The 20,714-nt window shown below is 37.7% G+C and overlaps 1 protein-coding gene across 1 annotated transcript in view; it reads right to left on the bottom strand.

The window, feature by feature from the left end:
* Positions 1-5,551: 5,551 nt before the first annotated feature.
* Positions 5,552-20,714, bottom strand: part of FRRS1 (ferric chelate reductase 1) — a gene marked incomplete at its 5' end in the record, with an annotated part of 37,960 nt that continues 22,797 nt past the window's right edge. Inside the window, 8 exons of the mRNA XM_084243670.1 lie at positions 5,552-5,842; positions 5,924-5,985; positions 8,639-8,782; positions 9,773-9,831; positions 10,080-10,177; positions 11,790-11,876; positions 13,472-13,584; positions 15,116-15,229. Of these exons, the coding sequence (XP_084099796.1) occupies positions 5,750-5,842; positions 5,924-5,985; positions 8,639-8,782; positions 9,773-9,831; positions 10,080-10,177; positions 11,790-11,876; positions 13,472-13,584; positions 15,116-15,229 (770 nt within the window). The 3' untranslated portion in view covers positions 5,552-5,749. The remainder of the gene's footprint in view (positions 5,843-5,923; positions 5,986-8,638; positions 8,783-9,772; positions 9,832-10,079; positions 10,178-11,789; positions 11,877-13,471; positions 13,585-15,115; positions 15,230-20,714) is intronic.

Below are 20,714 nucleotides of genomic sequence, written 5' to 3' on the forward strand. Positions count from 1 at the left end.
GAAGTGTGCCATCTATGTAGACATTCTTTGGAGAAGAAACTAAGAAACTTTGCAAATTTCTTTTCTGGATATTTTGTTTCTTTTTTCTGACATCCAAAAAAAACTATAACTGTACCCATACTAAGCCATGTGAATAAACAGTAGTCATTATTTGTGAAAAATTAAAAAAAAAAAAACGGGAGAACAAATGTTAAACTTTTCCATTTACTGACATGATTCAGTGGGGACGGGAAGGGTATGGGAAGCCATTGTATTTTTATTGTATTGATACCAAAGAATTTCTAATAAGAGCTTGTTAAATTTAAGAATAAAGTTATTTAAAATAGCCTGACTGCAGTCAATTATCTAACATTGTAATTTTGCTATGCAAAGATTGAAAGATCATAGGACACTATGGTACGTCATCACAGAAATATTCACCTTCAACTCTGATGAGCAAACATGTCAACTCAAAACAACTAGATCTTAAGACATCCTCCTGCTAAGGGCCAATTCAATTGATCTGATAGAGACTTCAAACCTTTGCATATATCCAAAACTGCATGCAACTGTTGTCCCACATTTGGAGACTGGATTTGGATTATCTTAATATTGCACACGACTTTACAGGTGATTACAGGCATGTTCCTTCTTGAAATAGTACCTTTTCTTTCACTCAGTTCAATGTGAACCCCGTGGTGCAGTGACCAATTACGACCTAAAGTTGTTGAATGGAAGGGTAACCATAGTCTTAAAAAATACAAATCTGGTCTGATCTTTGGACAAAATCTTGCAAACAAGCTAGAATTCTGACGTTAAAACTAAGAAGAGCACAATGTCTCTTAAAATGAATAATAAAACTACTTTGGATGTGCACAGCATGTAATTCCTAAGTATTCTTGCCAGGATATTAGATTTGAAGAATATTCCCATGTCAATAAATCCTTACCTACTGTACCTTATTGTACTGACCCCTGTCCAACACCCTCAAGGTCCACTCCCACATATGTTCCCGTGGATCACATTACCAAGTGCTGCAAAGTCTTTCTTTTGGCACATGGTCTGTCTCCTCCCAGCATAGGATCCGAATTTCCCTGGTGGGACTATGGTAGGACCTTATCTTAGTTACCGGTGTGGGGGTGAGAGGTAAAAGAAGCAGATCCTGCTAGGACAAAGATTAACCTGTGAAGTTTCAACCTCGAAGGAGCTGTTTACAAAAGGCAGTTGTTCTCTGAAAGAAAGCTCCTCTGCTGACCTGGAATGTTCTGGGAAATACATAGATTCAAATTTCAGAGGTGCCTTCATACAAACAGCCCAATACCTGGGCACAGGAATCTATTCCTTCCCTTTCATGCTCTGACTAGAACTTAAGTAACTTGCCAGACCTGCACATTGTTTGGTAGTTCTTTTTTGTGATTAAAGCATTGATACTGGTTTTGAGGGGTTGTTGAACACAAATGCTTACTGGAACATTATGTGACACCTAGTGAGTAATCAAAAATAGGATGGATGGATGGATGGGGAAAAGATGGAATCTGTGAAGGAGGCTGTGCAACATCAGAGGAAACATGACCAGCCTCTGGCTGGTGGATCAGCCAGCCCCTTGACAAAGAACCAGGGCTGGTGCACAAAAGTGGTTCGGCGTGGCCAGCAGGTGCTAGGGGCTAGGGCTGAGGTTACTGGGGAAATGGCTGCCAGGCAGGCAGAGTGGGGCCTCAGGACAAAACCATAAGTGATCAGGTAGGGTTGCTGAGATAAGACTGGGCCGTCCACATACCAACCCACTGGCTCCTGTGCTGGATGAAAAGGAAAGTAGGAAAACCCAAGGGAGGTGCCCTCTTGCAGCTTGCAGAAGCCCAGAATTGTCTTGCGGAATCCCTCTAGTGCCCTCTACTGGCAAAGCCCAACATTGCAATAGGAGGCCAGGGAGAGATGTTCACAAGGTCAGGATCACAAAGGCAGGCCAGGAGGGGATATAGAGATGAAGCATTAAATGGACTGGCACAGTCCACACGTTTTAAATTCAGCTTTCTAGTTTATTCTACATTTAGCCTACATTTGAATGTTTGTGCAATCAAAAAACAACTCTATGTCTCTATCTAGTAAGATACAGCTCTGCTTTACACAAAAATCTCAACTCTCTCCCCAAAATGAGGAGACATAAACTCCCGAGAGCTAACTATATTAAACATTATCTTTAAGAACACTTTTACATTGACAAAAAAATTGACATAATGCAAAGTTCCCATGTACCCTACACCCAGGCTCCCCTATGATTAACATTTCACATAAATATGGTGTCCGTGTTAAAATACAATAATGAACATATTACTAACCAAAGTCTCAAGTTTATTCAGATCGCCTTAGTTTTTACCTTAGTTGTCCTGTTTTTGTTCCAGGAGTCCATACAGAAAACCTTATTACTTTGTTGTAAATTCTCCATAGGTTCCTCCAGACTCCAACTGTTCTTCAATTTTCTTGTTTGTTTTTTTTTAAAGATTTATTTATTTATACATACAAGAACTGGGGTACAGGCCAGACCTGTGGGGGAGTGAGAGGACTCACCAGAGACAGAGTGGGGAGCAGAACAGGGAGACTGACTGAAATACACTGGTGAGGGGAGCAGCGAGCGAGTTAGGACAGGTCTGCTGCACCATGTGGGTTGCTCCCTGGACGGCCGGGAATCAAACTCGTGTTGCAGAGGCTGCGGACTGCTTCATAGTGCAGTGCTTAACCCCTTGCGCCACCAGGGAGGCCCAATTTCCTTGTTTTTGATAACCTTAACAGTTTCAAAAACGATTGGTCATGTATTTTGTAGGGTGTCCTCTATTGCAAATGGCCTGGTGTTTCTCTCATGATTAGATTCCAGTCAGGAACTTGGAGAAGGATAACCACAGAGGTAAAGTGCCACTTTGATCACATCACATCAAGGGTACATACTTTCACCATGATTCATCACTGTTGATGTTGGCTTTGATCACCATTGCTATAAAATTATTCTTTGTTTCTTCCTTCTGATAAAGTCCACGTTTGAGTAGGGAGTTAAGCTTTCTTTCTGTTTAAGGTAGAATATCTGCATAAAAAATTACAAATTCTTGCCTCCCCGGTGACTCAAGAGGTTAAGTCGCAGCACTATGAAGCTATTGGTAGCCACTGCAGCATGAATCGATCCCTGGCCAGGGAGCAACCCACATGGCGAGGCAGACCTCTCCTGTCTTGCCCACTGCTCCCCTCAGCAGTGTATTTCAGTCACTCTGCCTTTTCTGTTCCCTACTCTGCCTCTGGTGAATCCTCTCACCCCCAACCCCGCATCTCTGCCCTGCACCCCAGCTCTTGTATGCATAAATTTTTTAAATCTTTTAAAAAGTAAATAAATAAATAAAATCATACAATTGCAGTCCTTTTTATGGTTAGTACTTAGTATGTTTCCAAGGTGGTGAACATAAAATTTTTTATAAAATAAAAAGTATACATTTTATATATAAAAACTATTAAATTTTTGCACTAATAAAAGGCAATGGCATCATCAACCATATGTACACAGCACATTTTACTGCATCATTTAGTCTTTCCTCACAAATGCTCCATTAGATGGACTTGGCAGATGAAAGAAGGAGTTTCAGAAGATGAGTGAATTGCCCAGGGCCATGCAACTTGTAAATTAATGAGCAAATACACACACTCAGGTCTTTCAACTCCACTTCCAAATTCCAGGTGCTTTTTCATTTACGAATCAAGTGCCTCCCAGCTCACTACCAACCCATTCATAAGGATGTCAAGGACAAGAAGAGATGCAAGTTAGAGAGCCGGTCAGGAAAGGCTCCATGGACAAGAAATAATTTGAGTCAGAACTTAATAAACCTACTTTTATTAGGTAGAGAGGAAAAGAAAGGGCATCCCACACAGGTGACCATCAATGACCTGAGTCCAGAGAAGAGCCTGGTGGGGACTGGCCAAGGAGGAAAGCAGCAGGATATGGACAGGGAAAGTATATACCCTAATCTGATTTGAAAACAGCTTAGAAGAATCCTTTCTTTCATCCCCATCTGTAATGGATTATCTGAAACAAGGACCTTTGTTCTTTTTTTTCCTGCTTCACTAGAGTATACAGATAAATAGGATTTTAGCCAAACGTTATATGTGCCCCTAGAGCTTCCTAGTTGGCATCTGCTGCATCTGTCTTTTCTACTGCATCCTGGACAGGGGCAGGATATGGAAGGGATGAATATCACTTAACAACACATTAGAGTCACAGTCCTGATACAATTAAGTAAGTACTAAAGGGAATTTAATTCATTTATTTGATGACATATTATAGGGTCTCAAGATTGATTTCTACAAACCGAAATAGTAAAAACAAAAATGTCATCAATTACGAATGCTATCCCGGTCACAATTTTCTGGAAATTGTTTCATGCTTTTAAAAAAAAATGATTATTTTTATTTTATAGAGGAATCCATCTTTAAGAAAAAACTTACGATTTTGCTCCCTGTTTTTGGCAATACTGCTGATGATAAAAAAGGCATTGAATTTAATAATCCCCTTATCAATAGATACATATTTGAAGCCACCCATATTGTTCATTTCAGAAATAAGAAGAAAAATTAAAAGGGTAAGTAATAGACATTTTCAATCTGCAGGTCTCAAAACTTCAGTTTCTAACCCATAAGCCTGAAACCACCATCAAAAAAAAAAAACCTACAGAAATTTTTAAAAATAAAGATTAAGAGTTGGTGCTAGGAAAGGAAATGCCATCCCATGACATTATTTAAATCCTAAAATGCATCACAGCCAGAGGAATAAAGCTTTATTTTGGTATTATGGCGCCACCCACTGGCTAAGAGTCCTCATAGCAAATATGAGGCCCACGTATAATATAAAAGATAAATTCTTGGAATGGGAAAGAAAACAAAACCGATTAACAATATCAGAACGTCTAACAAATCAATGCCACACATTTTATTTCACAAAGAAAGTAACAGCTGTGTTCACAAGGTAAAGTTTTATTAATTATGAAATGCAAGTCTCCAATATCCATAGACTAGAATTTAACTCTTAAAATCAAAACAACCAACATTTAAAATGCCATTTCAGCACGGCAGCTGAATATAAAGATAGTCCTTAAGCCAAAGACGCACCCTTGCATTTCGTTGCTATGAAAGAATGACAATTTCATATTTTCAAATGTTAATGAAACCTATAATAGATTCAGCCCTGCTGCCACCTTTACCGGAAAAGTAACAAAATACATATAGCAAAAGACTTGCAAACTGAACAACATAATTGAACAACAGTTTTTCTATTAAGTCATTAGAAAAACCATTCAAATAAACTAGTAAAAATAAATGTTTTCTTTAAAATACAGCACCTTTATAGTTCAAAGAACATTTACCTTAATACATTCTCCTTTTTATCCTAATGACATTTTTGTTGTTTTTCCAAATAGTACTTGTTTATTTTATTAAATGCTAATATTCTTCAAATCTCAGCAAAAAAAAAAAAATTAAGTGTCATTTCTCTTTAATTACTTTTATTATAAGGCAGGATTATACATAAAGGTTTGACATCAGTTTATGGTCCACAGGACCCTGTTGAATGTTGATTTCTAAAGATCAGACTTCAGAATTCCTCTACAGACATGATCAGGTTTTCCAAATTAGAATTCACGAATCTGCTCCAGCAGTCAGTTGCACAAGCTTCAAGTTGTTTTTTTTTTTTTTTTTTTTTGGCTTATCACCTAGTCTGCAAAAAGTCAAGGCCTCTGCTTGCTCATAGTTGGCTGATTGCAGATAAGAATATGATGAGAAAAGTCACATTCCCACAGACATAAATTGCTAAAACTGCCTTTTTAAAAGCATGACCCTGAAAGAAAAAATGAGTTATGAAAAAAAGAAACTACTATCATTAAGGTTTGTATCAATAAATAAGAAAAGGAAGACTTACTTCTGCTTCAGCTACAGAAAATGACTGAAGAATCTGAATTCTGGTGTCATCCAATATTTCAACTGTTAAGAACAAGGTAAGTATATAAGACCAGTGGATATGCAGGCAATTTAATTTTTTTTTTAACATCATTGTTCATTTTTGTATAATACTGGATTTCTCCCCTCAGGTAGAATCCCCCATAAAATTCCCACTACCACATCACCCATGAACTGTCACCACAGTCTCTTATGCTCTCCTTCCCGTTTAGACCCCCTCTCCTTGCCCCTTCCCTGCCATATGTCTCAGATTTAATGTTTGCCTGCTATTTTTGTCTCTTTTTTATCCTTTGTCTAGTTTCTCTATATTCCTCCTATAAGCAAAACCATCCCATATTTTTCTTTTCCTTCTGACTTATTTCACTGAGCATAATGCCTTCCAGCTCCATCCATGTTGCTGCAAATGGCATGAGTTTATCTTTTTTGACTGCTGAATAGTATTCCATTGTGTCTATATATACAACATCCTCTTGTTCCAGTCATGTTTTGGGGTATTTAGATTGTTTCCATATCTTAGCTATTGTAAAATAGTGTTGCAATAAACACAGGGGTGCAGGTTTCCTTTCAAATTAATGATTTTGTGTCCTTTGGGTAGATTCCTACTAGTGGAATTGCCGGTCATATGATAGCTCCATTTTGAGTAATTTTTAGGTCCTCCACACAGATTTCCATAGTGGTTGGACCAGTTCAGGAAAACTAACTCTTTTTTAAAAAGCCCTCACTTGTAGTGCTTGCTGATTTTCAGGGTACACATTCTCCTATTTCAAACTACCAATGTTACAAACTTCCTGCATATTTAAGGTTCTCACAAATTGGGATAAGCTAAAAGTGCACAGGACTTAAAATATACCTTCTTCTTCTTCTAGTAAATAAACACCAGTATCAAAGTTCTAATAATTCAAGCTTTAAGTATTTATGATTCTTAAACAGAAACCCTTAATTTAGTGATTATTTAAAGCCCACTTAAGTAACCTTATCAAGAACCAAAAATGATATAACACAAGGGAATACTATTCAGTCATTTGCTACTACATGGATAGAATTGGTGAGGATAATATTAAGTGAAAGAAACCAAAAAAGAGGGCCTCCCCGGTGGCGCAGCAGTTGAGCGCTGGGTTGCGAAGCTGCCCACAGCATCTGCAGCGCCGGTTCAATCCCCGGCTGCTCCCGGCCACCAGAGGAGGGTCCCACATGGCGCGCAGACCTCTCCTGCTGCCCGCTGCTCCCCTCAGCAGTGTGTTTCGTCACTCTGCCTGTTCTGCTCCCCGCTCTGGCTCTGGTGAATTCTCTCACCCTCCCGCGCTTCTGACTGTACCCAGTGCCTGTATAAATAAATAAATAATAAAAAAGAAAAAACCAAAAAGAGAAAAACAGACACTGGATCATTTCACTCTTACGTGGAATGTAGGAGAATAAAACAAAGGGAGAGACAAAACTAAACAAACAAGCATTAGAAATGTCACCGCATAACTGAGGCTGCCTGGGCCTCCCTGGTGGTGCACGGGTTAAAGTCTCAGTGCTATCAAGCTATGGCCAGCCACTGCAGCATGAGTTATCCCCAGCCAGGGAGCTGGCCCACACGAAGCAGCAGACCTCTCCTGTCTTTTCCACTGCTCCCCTCAGCAGTGTATTTCAGAAGATCTGCCTATTCTGCTCCTCACTCTGCCTCTGGTGAGTCCTTTCATCCCCTGAATCTCTTGCCTACACCCCAGTTCTTGTATGCATAAATAAATAAAAATAAATCTTTTAAAAAAGAGAGAATTGAGGCGACCAGAGGGGGAGAGTGGAGGGCGGGGTGTAAAGTGGAGAGGGGGCCCAATGGACAATGGTGGAAAGCCATGGGTGCCTTTGTGGTGCGTGTGTGTGGTGATCCTATACCTCTGACTCATATACAAGGTTGTAAACCAATGTTACCTCAATTAAAAAAGAAAAGGAAAAAAGACCCAAAAATGGCAGGCCATAATATTTACACAGCTCCTAAAAGTCTCTCAGGCTCCTAAATTCATCACATATACACTAGGCACAAAATGTTTTTAGAGAGCCACCTTTACTTATCATTTGGGTATAAAAATAATTAGACCGCTTAGCCTAGAATCCATCCGAATTAAAATGTTACCCATTCTGTACCGATTTCTCCTCTCCTAATGGCTACTGGTGGCTTGACCCTGCCTGGCACTAAGAATAAATTGGACCTTGTCACTAGAAGCTAGGGCAATGTCATTCCTTTCCAGCTACACACCACATACATGCAACCTAAGTGACAGTACACAGTAAGTTTATGGAATAGGTAAAATTGGTCCCCGGCTCTGCCCTGTATTGACTTTAGGTACCTCTTCTTCCTCCACCTCAGGGTTCTTTCAGATCCAAATACTAACACCTGAGAGCTTTCAGTGTGTACAATTCCAAGTCAGACCAGTGCAAAGCAAAATGTACTGACAAAGAAGCCTTCCTCCCTGAAATTTAAAATCAATCCCTTACATTACTCACAATTTCTAATATGAGTAAGAAAATCAAAGGCAGAAAAATTCCACAATTTCTACCACTGGCTGAGAAATCACAGCAGAAAACTCCAGTGATCTACCATGTAAGAGTTAACCATTAATATCAAGAAACTAAATATATTCTAGTATTTTGTATCAAAGTATTTCTATATAATGGGACTTTTCAAGCAGGTTACCTTTTCGAGAAAGTCGGTAAGAATGTATCTCCAGAATGATTTCAGTTCCAACATGCCAGGCTACAAATCCAATCATTGCGTAGATTTTCCGTGGGTCAGAACGATTCAATCCTGACAAATCCATTCCCAGGAATATTGCTGCCACTGAATTTATGAGAAATATATATATATTCTAATATATTCACCAACAAGAAAGACCATTTTCTCTGTGAGTACATATATGCGTATTGTATCAAGTAAAACATACTACAGAGTTTTTTGAGATGAGTATTTTAAGGCTAGTTAATTTAGTGTATTTTATTGTAAGACTAAAAAAAGGTAAAATGGAAAATTATAATTATGATCTACCAATTATTTTAAAAAACAATACCCAAACTTCCCAAAAAGTTTTAAGTCTACAATGTAGGAAGGGGAAAAAGTATAGTAACCATTTCTCATTATGTTCCCCCTTCCATGAATTTCTAGACTATCAAAAGTGTCAGTTTACGCAGTTATCCCATAGTCATGTGCACATAACAATGTTGCAGTCAATGGTAGGCAAAACATTCCCATTGTCTAGTCACCACACAGTCAGGTGTAGAGTAGGCACACCTGCTAGGCTTGTGTAATTATACTTCACAGCATTTGCACACAATAAAGTCACCTAAAATGCAGTTCCCAGAACACATCACTGTTGTTAGGTATCGCATGATAGTATAAGGCATTAAAATATACTGGATATCATATTTGACTTTTGAAAACCACCCTTCCCTGGAAGGCACCATCTACAAAAAGGACATGGAGACAGAGCTGGAACCCCTACAGCCAACCTTAGTTTAAGGAATAAATAACCCTCAACTTGATCTGCTTAAGTATTTGCTGTCAGCATTGTGTACTCTGCTGGCAAAGGCAAATGCTAAAAGTCTTAAAAGAAGAGTTTTAAAGTCATTTTTAAAATCTTAAGTTTAAAACTGAAATAATTAAATAGTTACTTCCAGAAATTACTTTCTGGATTTCAATGTTTAAGGCTGATTTCTCCTCAACAACCAATTACTACAATTACTAATGCATCTAAAAATCACTTAAGCCAAATTACAACAGGCAATTTAAACAACCAGCAATTATATATGAATAAGTGGCATCACAATTACTTACCTGCTATTATTCTAGCAGCTGTTCCAGTACTCCAATGAGTCCAGTTAAACATTTGCCTTCTACCAAAATAAAGAACTAGTTAATATTCTTAAACGTGATAGAACTACAATGAATTCCCAAGAGCATAAATGCAGGCAATTCCTTTATTCCTTTTAAGAATTACATATTCAAGATATATTTTAAGCTTTTCAAAATAAATATAGCACTGAATTTTATAAAATACAAAATATTTCCACTTGAACTGAGATTAGTTTGTCAACTAATGATCCCCATAGTAAGAGCACTTATATATAAAAGCCATAAGTACCTTGGGTGATGTAAAGGTGGCCTGAAGGCTGCCAGAAGAGGCTGCAGAACTGCTAACATCATCACTATACAACCAAGGTATGGGTGATAACCTGCACACTGAAGAAATCACATCATTTTAATGCTCTCAATCTCTTCCATCGATCGAATCCTTAAGTTTAAAATAACACACATAATGCATTCTTAGCATTTTTCTGTAGTTTCAAACATTTGAAGATGATAATGGACACCATTCACTGAGTGGCTACTTTACGCAGGGCACACACTTTACACACATTATCATTAATGCTCACAACAATGCTTGACGGTTAAGGCTATCAGTATCCCACTTTTACAAATAGAGCAACTCAGGCTCAGAGATATTAAGCAATATAGGAATGCTGCCTCTCCCCATCAGGATGTCGAATGACTGCCAATCCTGCAGGGGCATTTGCAGCCATCCTGGAGGTTCGTATGCACATGTTAAGAGCAATCATCCAAAAATAATATAATTATTTGTTTGGGCTTCTATGTTTTCCCGAAGTTGTGGGTTCTTTATGATTCCTATAACCCCAGTGCTAACAGAGTCTCAGTCACTCAGTAAATGTTTGCTGATTAAATTGAATAGCCTGTATAGTCAATATAGTAAAGTCTTCCCTCCTCAGTTCAAAATAAAGGTCTACATTTAAAATACAACACTTTCGGGGGCTCTCTGGTAGCGCAAGGGTTAAGGTGCAACCTATGAAGTTGTCAGCAGCCTCTGCAGCATGAGTTCATCGCCCCACCAGGGAGCAGCCCACATGGTGCAGCAGACCTATCCTGACTTGCCCGCTGCTCCCCTCAGCAGTGTACTCCGGCCCATCTGCCTGTTCCCCATTCTGTCTCTGGTGAATCCTCTCACCCCCCACACCTCTGGCCTGAACCCCAGCTCTAGTATGCACAGAAAAATCTTTTAAAAAAATAAAAATAAAATACAACACTTTCCACCACCACTGGTAATACTGGATGGATTTGACAGTGGGTGTGCTAGAGAGCAGAGCTGAGAATCATTCCAAGGCTCTGGCTAAGATAGTAACTACCAACCACTACATGGAGATGACAGAAGGTAGAGTAGGGTTGGGACAAGATCAGAAATTTCACTTTGGACATGTTAGGTTTAAGATGTTTTAAACATGCAAGCTGAGCTGTGAGTACACAGATGTGTGAGTCTTAAATCAGAGGAGAAGGCTAAGATGGAGGTAAACACATTATATGAGGATAAGCCTCAGTTTCTTCATTTATGATATGGGGTCATTACCAATAAGTACTTTATTTGAGGTTTAAATGTAGTAACACATGCAAAGCACGAAACACATCTAGTTACATAATAGGAATGCAAGTAATATTAGCTTAGTGGTCATCATAGTATTAGAGAAAAACACAGTGTTCATGTTCCTTAAATATCACACTTTGAAGTTTCACCACTCTTGGGAAAAAAAAAAAACCTCAGTAAAGTTAAATAGTGCATCATAACTTATGATGTACCCTAAAAATAATAACTTTCATTACAAGTAATCTGCACTGACACCCTCACTTCATCCATGACCCCCGATCATGTGAAAGTCATCAGATGACTCAAAAAAGAGAGATACATGCAGAAATATCTTTTACCCATCACTTGAGAATGAAACAACAATTACCTTTGACGTCAAGTTGCATTTATATAAAACCATCCAGCTTAAGATATACTTACCCAACTCCAGCCACCTCTATAAATAAAAGGCAGAACAAAAGCAATGCAGGTGAGGGCAGATGTAGTGAGCATGAGCCCTCGATGCACCTGCAAGAGTGAGGAGAGAGTTAACTACATAAGAGAAGGGAGCTGCTGTTACCATGGGGTGAGATTCACTGAAGACAAGCAACCAACTGACATCTAATCACAGTTTGTGGCCAGCCTAAAATATCTTAATATAGCACTGAACTTGCAAGAAAACATGAAGCGGATATCCTCATCATTCTCAAACATTTGCCAAGACACAGAGTATCGGAATGGATATTTCACAGAGAACCTTATTTACCAGGCGCTTCATTTTTTCCCCAAATATATTTATTAAGTTCCACCACCAAGCATGGCACTATACCAGATATACAATAAGACAGCAAAGGAAACAGACAATTCTGTCAACTGAGGAGCTTGGGATATAACTGAGTGATAACAGAAATACATATGAAATGTATTTCCAAATAAAATATTAAGGGTGAAAATGGAAACTGCTAATTAATTACATCAGGGTACCTGGTGCCAAAAAAAACCCTATCCCAGGCCAGGACATATTGTCATATATGTATGTATCACCTTACATATATTTTGCCACACACACACCCCATAGTTTTGAAAGCAAAGAAACATTTGAGTAAATGCTAAATTCTGTAAAAAGAAAATATAGAGTTTTATAATAGGGAATGTTCACTTAAGCAGATGAGTGAGAGAAGAGAAAGTGGGCAATCAAAGGCAGAGATAAACAGGAGCAAACCATGCAGAAGCAGTGAGAATAAATGAAACAGATTGACCCTGCAAGCTGATAGTGAGAAATGAGGTTAGAAAGAGTAGCTTAAAAGCTACAAGTTATATGAATATGAAGTTTTAAAAATAACCTCTTACCAAGCTAAAATTGTTACAATCGCAGGTTTTTTCTATGAGCAGACATGTACACTCTCTTTCAACATATACCTATTGATCTTTAACTATATGAGCAAATGCCTATACCTTATGATTGATGAAGAATAAGGTTTATTTTGTTTGCTTTTGAGGGGTACTTACTGATTCTTACTTGTATTCCTAATAAGAGACTTTCTGCCCACCCCCATCTCACAGGAAGGGGAGAATGAAAAGGAACACTCCTTATTTCTCTTCCCTCCCTCACAGGAAAGAGAGGTCTTGATTGTTGAGCTAGAAAGAGTCTCAACAGAGGACAGCCCCTTGTTTTGAATACAGTTAAGTGCCCACTATTTCTTTCTTCTGCTCTCCTGCCTTCCTTGATCTATCTGTGTTCAGTGAAGTGGGTAATGCTCTTCTAGCCTCTCACCTGCAACTACACCAATAAGGCAGGGTCATTTGGGTCCCAAAGTTATATTAAAAAGAGATGAGACTCAAATGGCTCTGATAACATTTTCCAATCCAACCTGACCCTTCATAAAGCTGTCTCTACTTTGATCTCTGTCAAACACCTTGTGTCTATTCTCAACTGGTTATGAAACTAAAAGGCAAACTAAATAAATAAAGTGCTAGGTTTCAAAAACTGCATTCCACATGCATATACACACATGCACAAACACACACACACACATACATGCAAAGTCTATATACTTCATATGTTTTCATGCTGCAATGTCCAAACAATATGGAAATTGCATTCAACTTTTTCTCCTACCTACCTGAAACCAAACTGCTTTACCAAAGAAAATCTTTGACCAAACAGGTTTGAAGAAGCGAGCAGTCAGCACACCTATGCTAACGGTCGTCACCCACGCCACAAACATTAAGGCACCTACAGGCGAGAAAATACAACAGTTGACAACACAAACTAATTAAGCTGTTTCTTTTTTCTTTTTTTTTAAAATATGTACCTATTATTTATGCATATAAGAACTGGGGTACAGGCCAGAGGTATGGGGGGTGAGAGGATTCACCAGAGACAGAGTGGGGAACAGAACAGGCAGATTGACTGAAATGCACTGCTGAGGAGAGCAGCGGGCCAGTCAGGAGAGGCCTGCTGCACCATGTGGGTAGCTCCCTAGCTGGGGATCGAACTCATGCTGCAGTGGCTGCGGATAGCCTCATAGGTTGCATCTTAACCCCCTGCACCACCGGGGAGGCCCTAAGCTGTTTCTTAATGACCAAGTCAAAATCTCACAAAATAGGAAGAGTAAGCAAAATAAACTCAATTGACATAAGCAGAACCTAAAAGGACCTCATATATCAGAGCTTTTACCACCACCATTACTATATCTAACACTTCCACAGACCCTCCATTACATACCAGACACTGTCTCTAAGTGCTTTACATATATTAATCTAACTTATCTTTATAATAATCTTATGAAATAGTTGCAATTATTATTCCCATTTTGCTGGATAAGGAAACTAAAGCAAAAAGAAATTAAGCAACTTGCCCAAGGTTACAACAAAACAAAATACAAACAAAAAAAAATAGGTATATTATTTTTTAATTCAATTACTGTCAGATTAGAATTACTAGTAGAAGCAAATTAGAGATAAAGTTATTTTCAAACTGTGAAGACATTTATTGAAACTACTAAAATGGATAACCCTAGAGAATATAAAGGAAATATGCCAAATAAGAACAGTTCAGCTAAATTACTAATTTCTACAACAGCAGAGTATAGTATAAACTACACTAGACCTCTACTTTTAAATCCCATCTTTTCAACACCAAGAGAGCTACTTTTCAGGTGGAATCAACTTTCATCTGTACAACCAGAACACACTAAAAGAGCTTTTCTTGAGACTACGGCTCTTCCACCTGGTTCCCCTCATCATTTAAATGCATGACACCAACATATATCACAAAGTATGTTATATACCCTCAAATACACATTGATAAGTTCTTCACCAACAAACTACATCTTTGAAATCAAACTACTGTTTTAATTAAACAGTTAAAATCATAAATAACTCTTTCATTAAGCATTTACTTTAATAATGGCATAATTAAGATCTCACAAAACTTAAACTAATTAACCCAGAGATATTCAACCCTAGCTGCAGTTAGAAACAACTAGAGCACTCTTTAAAAATTACAGGTATCTTAAAAGCTCCACTGGTAATTTTAATGTGCGACCAGGTTAAAACCATTGAATTATTCCTACTCTTCATTTTTAATAAAAATTAACAAACATTAAGATGAATAACGTTACCTGCAAATATTAATGTTTAAATATAAAATACTCATGAACATTTGCTAAATTACCTCCACCAACTTTTCATAATCCAACCAGCACTGAGTCATAAGGAGGTCTATCCCACAAAGAAGAAATAATAATATACCTGTAACTTACCATGAGCCTTTAGAAGGAATATAGAACGGGATCCTCCTATGTTCTTTGGATAGTCTGTCACATCATGTTTTTCATATGTAATCAAAGGTTGCTGAGAATGCTTATAAATCTTACCTAAAGTTAGCAAAAAAACCAAGATCAATAAGAATTACTTCCTCGGGTGAAAATGGAAAAGAAGTGGAATAAAACTTCTTAAGTTAATAAAAAATAAATATCAATAGAGATGTTATTTATATGTAAAAGTAACATAAATATATATGCAAGAACATATGACCTCTTGAAAAAGATTAATGAACTTAGTCTATCCAGTGACTAATCAAACTAAGGACTAAGAACTGAGAGTTATGATAAAAGAACAGGTAGCATGCAAGTAAACAGCTAAATAATGTTAATATCATCACAGGTCATTGAAAATGTCAAATACAATTGTTGAAAGAGAACATATTTTTAAAAATGGAACCTAAATTAAACTAAAAGAAAATGAACCTCGGATAAGAGGATAGATGGAGGACAAAGAAAACTATTTTGAGGTTATGTTATTTGACATATAATCAATTTGCACTGGGTTTCACTAATAAACCAAACCCCAAACAACAGTGAAGTAAACAAATTGAGGATATGTTATCTTGTGATTATTATTATTATTATGTATAAAATTAAACATGTGAATGAATAGAATTAACCCAATTAGTTTGTGTATATGAGTATGTATGAGTGTGTTTTTGTTTTAGGAGTCTCTCCTACAGAAATATTCTCCTTTTAGCCAAAAATAAATATACGAAATGTTCATAGGCCAAAAAAAGCTAAATAAGCTTAGTATCCATCATTAGGAGAATGAATAATTACCCTTTGGAAGATACATTGTTTATAAAACACTATTGATGTATGTGTCAAAAAATAAAAATAATTTTAAAATTTGATAAAAGAGATACATATGAATATTTATCCCCAAAATATTAAGTATTAGACCATAGGCTACATCTCAATAATTTTCAAAAAGGAATAATAATACAGGATAAAGGTTATATTGTCTTTACAAAATGTTACTAAGCTAAAAACTAACAAGCTAGGAAAAAAATTGTCCACCCGGATATTTATAAAGCTACTCTTTAAAACAATCCTTGTGTTAAATATGGAACCAAAACTAAAATCACAAGTCTTCTTAAAAATGAGTAACAATGAAGAAACTTCCTATGAAAAAACATGTAATGCAATCAAGGTACTATTCAAGAGATTTTAAATTTTATTTTTTTAGGTTTTTATCATCTTAAAAGCATTTCCTTAAAGAAAAACTTAATAGTACTGAAGTAATTATTTAATTCAAAATGTGTTTAAACCAACAAAACATAAGCTAGGAAACCAATATAGAAGATTGATTGAAAATAAAGGTGGAAATTAACAAACTAGTAACTCAAAAATATAGGAAAAGTAAGCCTATATGAAGCCAACACATCGGGCCTCCTCTGGTGGCACAGCGGTTGAGTGCTGGGCTGTGAAGCTGCCTGTGGCCTCTGCACCGCCGGTTTGATCCCCAGCCACCGGTGAGGGTCCCACATGTTGCACAGACCTCTCCTGCCGCACCTGCTGCTCCCCTCAGCAGTGTGTTTCCTCGGTCTGCCTGTTCTGTTCCCTGCTCTGGCTCTGGTGATTTCTCTCACCCTCCCGCGCTTCTGACTGTACCCAGTGCTTGCATGCATGCATGCATGAAGAAAGAAGGGAAGAAAAGAAAGGGAAGAAAGGGAAGAAAGGGAAGGAAGGAAGGAAGGAAGGAAGGAAGGAAGGAAGGAAGGAAGGAAGGAAGGAAGGAAGGAAGGAAGGAAGGAAGGAAGGAAGAAAGAAAGAAATCTTTAAAAAAAAAGAAAAAGAAGCCAACACATCAACTGTGTTTTGGGGAAGCCTGACCATAGCATAAAAAGAAATATCAAAACAATATTAGAAATGTAAAAGGTAACATAGTGGCAGATTTACATGACAGTCTTTAAAATTATATAACAATGTTATATACAACTTTAAATCAGCCAAAATTTTTTTCTAAATCTAAATGAAATAGATAAGCATCTGGAAAAACTTTTATGATTTTATCATAAGAACCAGTCAAAAAAGTGGTAACTCAAGAGTGCTAACAACAGAAGAATTTTTAATGAACCAAAGTCACTGTATAAGTGAAGAATCTTAAATAATATTTTAGTAAATCAAACCAACTGTGCATTGAAAGAATAATAAACCATAATTAAGCAAAAAGTTAATTAACCCAGAAATATTCAATCCTGGCTGCAGCTAGAAACAATGAGAGCAAGGTTTCTCCTAGAATGTGAGAATCATTAACCACTCAGAAATCTGTAATAGTAATAAGAAGACATCATCTTAATAGCTTTCTGGAAGAAGTTAGGGGCCTGCCTGGTAGTATAGGGGTTAAGTTGCAGTGCCATCACTGCTTTGGCCTGAGTTCCATCCCGGCCAGGGAGCTAACCCACATATGGTAGAGCAGACCTCTTCTGTCTTGCCCGCTGCTCCCCACCCTATCTCTGGTGAATCCACTAACTCCAACCTCTGGTCTATGCCCCAGTTCTTATATGCATAAATAAATAAAAATAAATCTTTTTTTAATTTATTTATTTTTATACAAGAGCTGGGGTACAGGCCAGAGGTACGGGAGGGTGAGAGCATTCGCCAGAGACAGAGCAGGGAGCACAACAGGCAGACTGAAGAAATACGCTGATAAGGGGAGCAGCAGGCACAAAAGGAGAAGTCTGCCATGCCATGCAGGAATCTCCCTGGCCAGCTGGGACTCAAACCCGCGCTGCAGAGGCTACAGACAGCCCCACAGAGCTGTGCTCAACCCGCCACGCCACCAGGGAGGCCCAAATAAATCTTTTTTTAAAAAAGAAGTTAGATGAAATTCAGCACAACTTCATGACATCAACTCTTAGTAAAATTAGAAATGGGGGCCTCCCTGCTGGCTCAAAGGGTTAGGACACAACCTAGGAAGCTGTCTGCAGCCACTGCAGCACAAGTTTGATCCCCCGGCCAGGGAGCAACCCACATGGTGCATCAGACCTCTCCTGACTCACCACACCAACTGCTCCCCTCAGCAGTGCACTTCCGTTGATCTGCCTGTTCTGTTCCCCGTTCTGCCTCTGGTGAATCATCTCATCCCCCACACCTCTGGCCTGTACCCCAGTTCTTATATGCATAAATAAATAAATCTTTTTTTAAAAATTAGAAATGGCACACTTTCTAAACATGATGAAAACATTCACCAGAAAAAACCAAACATGACTCTTAACAATGAAGATCAGGTGCATTCCCATCAAAACCAGGAACAAGACACAAATTCTTGCCTTATCACCACTGGCATTCCACATGTGCTAGCAGGACAGAGTATGCAATGAGACAGCTATTAACCCAGTTGCAATAACAACTATTAACCCAGTTGTTATTTGCACAAGATATGAAGTTTATCTAAAAACTCCAAGCCAATCTAGTGGAAAATAGAGAGGCACAATTCAAGATATGGTCAAAAGTCAATAGCTTTTTCATACATCACCAAATTTAGAAAATGTAAAAAAAAATCCATTCATAATAGTTTTAGAAATCTACAAAATACCTAGGGACAAAATAACAAAAAATACATAAAGCCCTCTATGAAGAAAACTATATAATTTCCCTAAAAGACACAGAAGTACAGGATTTGAATAAATGGATTACACCAATATATTCCTTAAAGACTTACTGTTACAAAGTTGTTATTCCCCAAATTAATCTAAAATTTCATTACAGTTCCAATCACAAGCCAATCCGATAGGATTTTTAATGAAATCTGTCAAATTAATCGTGAAGTTTATTTAGAAAAACAGATATACAATAAGAGGCAAGAATTCCTGGGAAAAAAAGGAGGGGGGAGGGCGAATCATGTTCTATCAAAATTCACCACCTTTATAAAGTTATAGTAAGTTCAACTACATATAAACCAAAGGAATAAAAAACTAGAAATACTCTGATAAATGGGCTTTTGAAGCAACAGAGATAAAACGGACTATTCAAAAAAAAAAAATGGTGTTAGGACACCAGATCATTTATTGGCAAGTACTATTATATCACGGCTTACTATAACAGAGAAAACCAGAAATAAAGCAGAAAACAAGAATTTTATGTAATGAATACCTAGAAAAGAGAGAGTCAAGAAGAAATAGGTAATCACTATCAGAAGCTACAGAAATGTCAAAAACACAGATAAAACTACTGAAAATCTCCAGAAAAACAATGAATAATCTAAACATACTGTGGTAGTAGAGTGATAGCGATGAAAACCAGACCACATTCCCAACAACCTGAGATATAAGTTGGAAGAAAAGTGGTTTTTTTAATTAATTTTTTTTAATTTTTTACATCATTGTTCATTTTTAAACAATATTTGCTTCCCCCCACCCCCTGAGGTACAGTCCCCATAGAGTTTCCTTCACCAAGGCACCCGTGCACCATCACCTCAGTCCCCTGTGCTCCTCCCTCCCTCCCTCTGATCCCTCTCCCTCCTCCTCCCCTGCAGGATGTCTCTGATTTATAATTGTCTGCTTTTGCTTTGTTGTGTTTTGTACTGTTAATATTTTTCACACTGATGTCTTATTTGGTTCCCCTGTATTCCTGCTATAAGTGAAACCATCTGATATTTTTCTTTTTCCTTCTGGCTTATTTCACGGAGCATAATTCCTTCTAGCTCCATCCACATTGCTGCAAATGCTATGAGTTTATTTTTTTGATTGCTGAATAATATTCTATTATGTATATGCCACATCTTCTTGATCCAGTCATCTATTTTTGGGCATTTAGGTTGTTTCCAGGTTTTACCTATTGTAAATAGTGCTGCAATAAACATAGGGTACAGGTGGTCTTTCAAATCAATGTTTTTGTGTCCTTTGGGTAGATCCCTAGTAGTGAAATTGCCGGGTCATATGGTAGCTCCATTTTTAGCAGGCTGAGGAACCTCCAGACAGCTTTCCATAGTGGTTGGACTAGTTTGCACTCCTACCAGCAATGTAGGAGAGTTCCTTTTTCACCACATCCTCGCCAACGTTGTTGTTGCTTTTTTTTTGCTATGTGCCATTCTTACTGGTGTAAAATGGTATCTCAATGTGGTTTTAATTTGCATTTCCCTGATTATAAGGGATGTTGAACATTTTTTCATATGCCTGTTGGCCATTTGCATTTTGTCTTCGGAGAAATGTCTTTTAAGTTATAGCCAAAGCCCTACTGATGAAAACAAAGATGAAAGGAGGTATCATACTTCCAAACTTCAAGCTATACTACAAAGCCATAATAATTAAAACAGTTTGGAACTGGAACAAAAACAGACACACAGACCAATGGAACTGAATAGAGAGCCCAGAAATAAAGCCACATTTTTATGAACAACTAATCTTTAACAGAGCAAAGAATATGCAATGTAACACAGACAGTTTGTTCAATAAATGGCGCTGGGAAAACTGGACCACCACGTGCAAAAAAAAAATGAAACTAGATCACTATCTCTCACAGTGCACAAAAATCAACTCAAAATGGATAAAAGGACTGGACATAAGACCTGAAACCATAAAATATATAG

Source organism: Talpa europaea (genome assembly GCF_964194135.1).
Source record: "Talpa europaea genome assembly, chromosome: 9".
NCBI classification, from domain to species: Eukaryota; Metazoa; Chordata; class Mammalia; order Eulipotyphla; family Talpidae; genus Talpa; species Talpa europaea.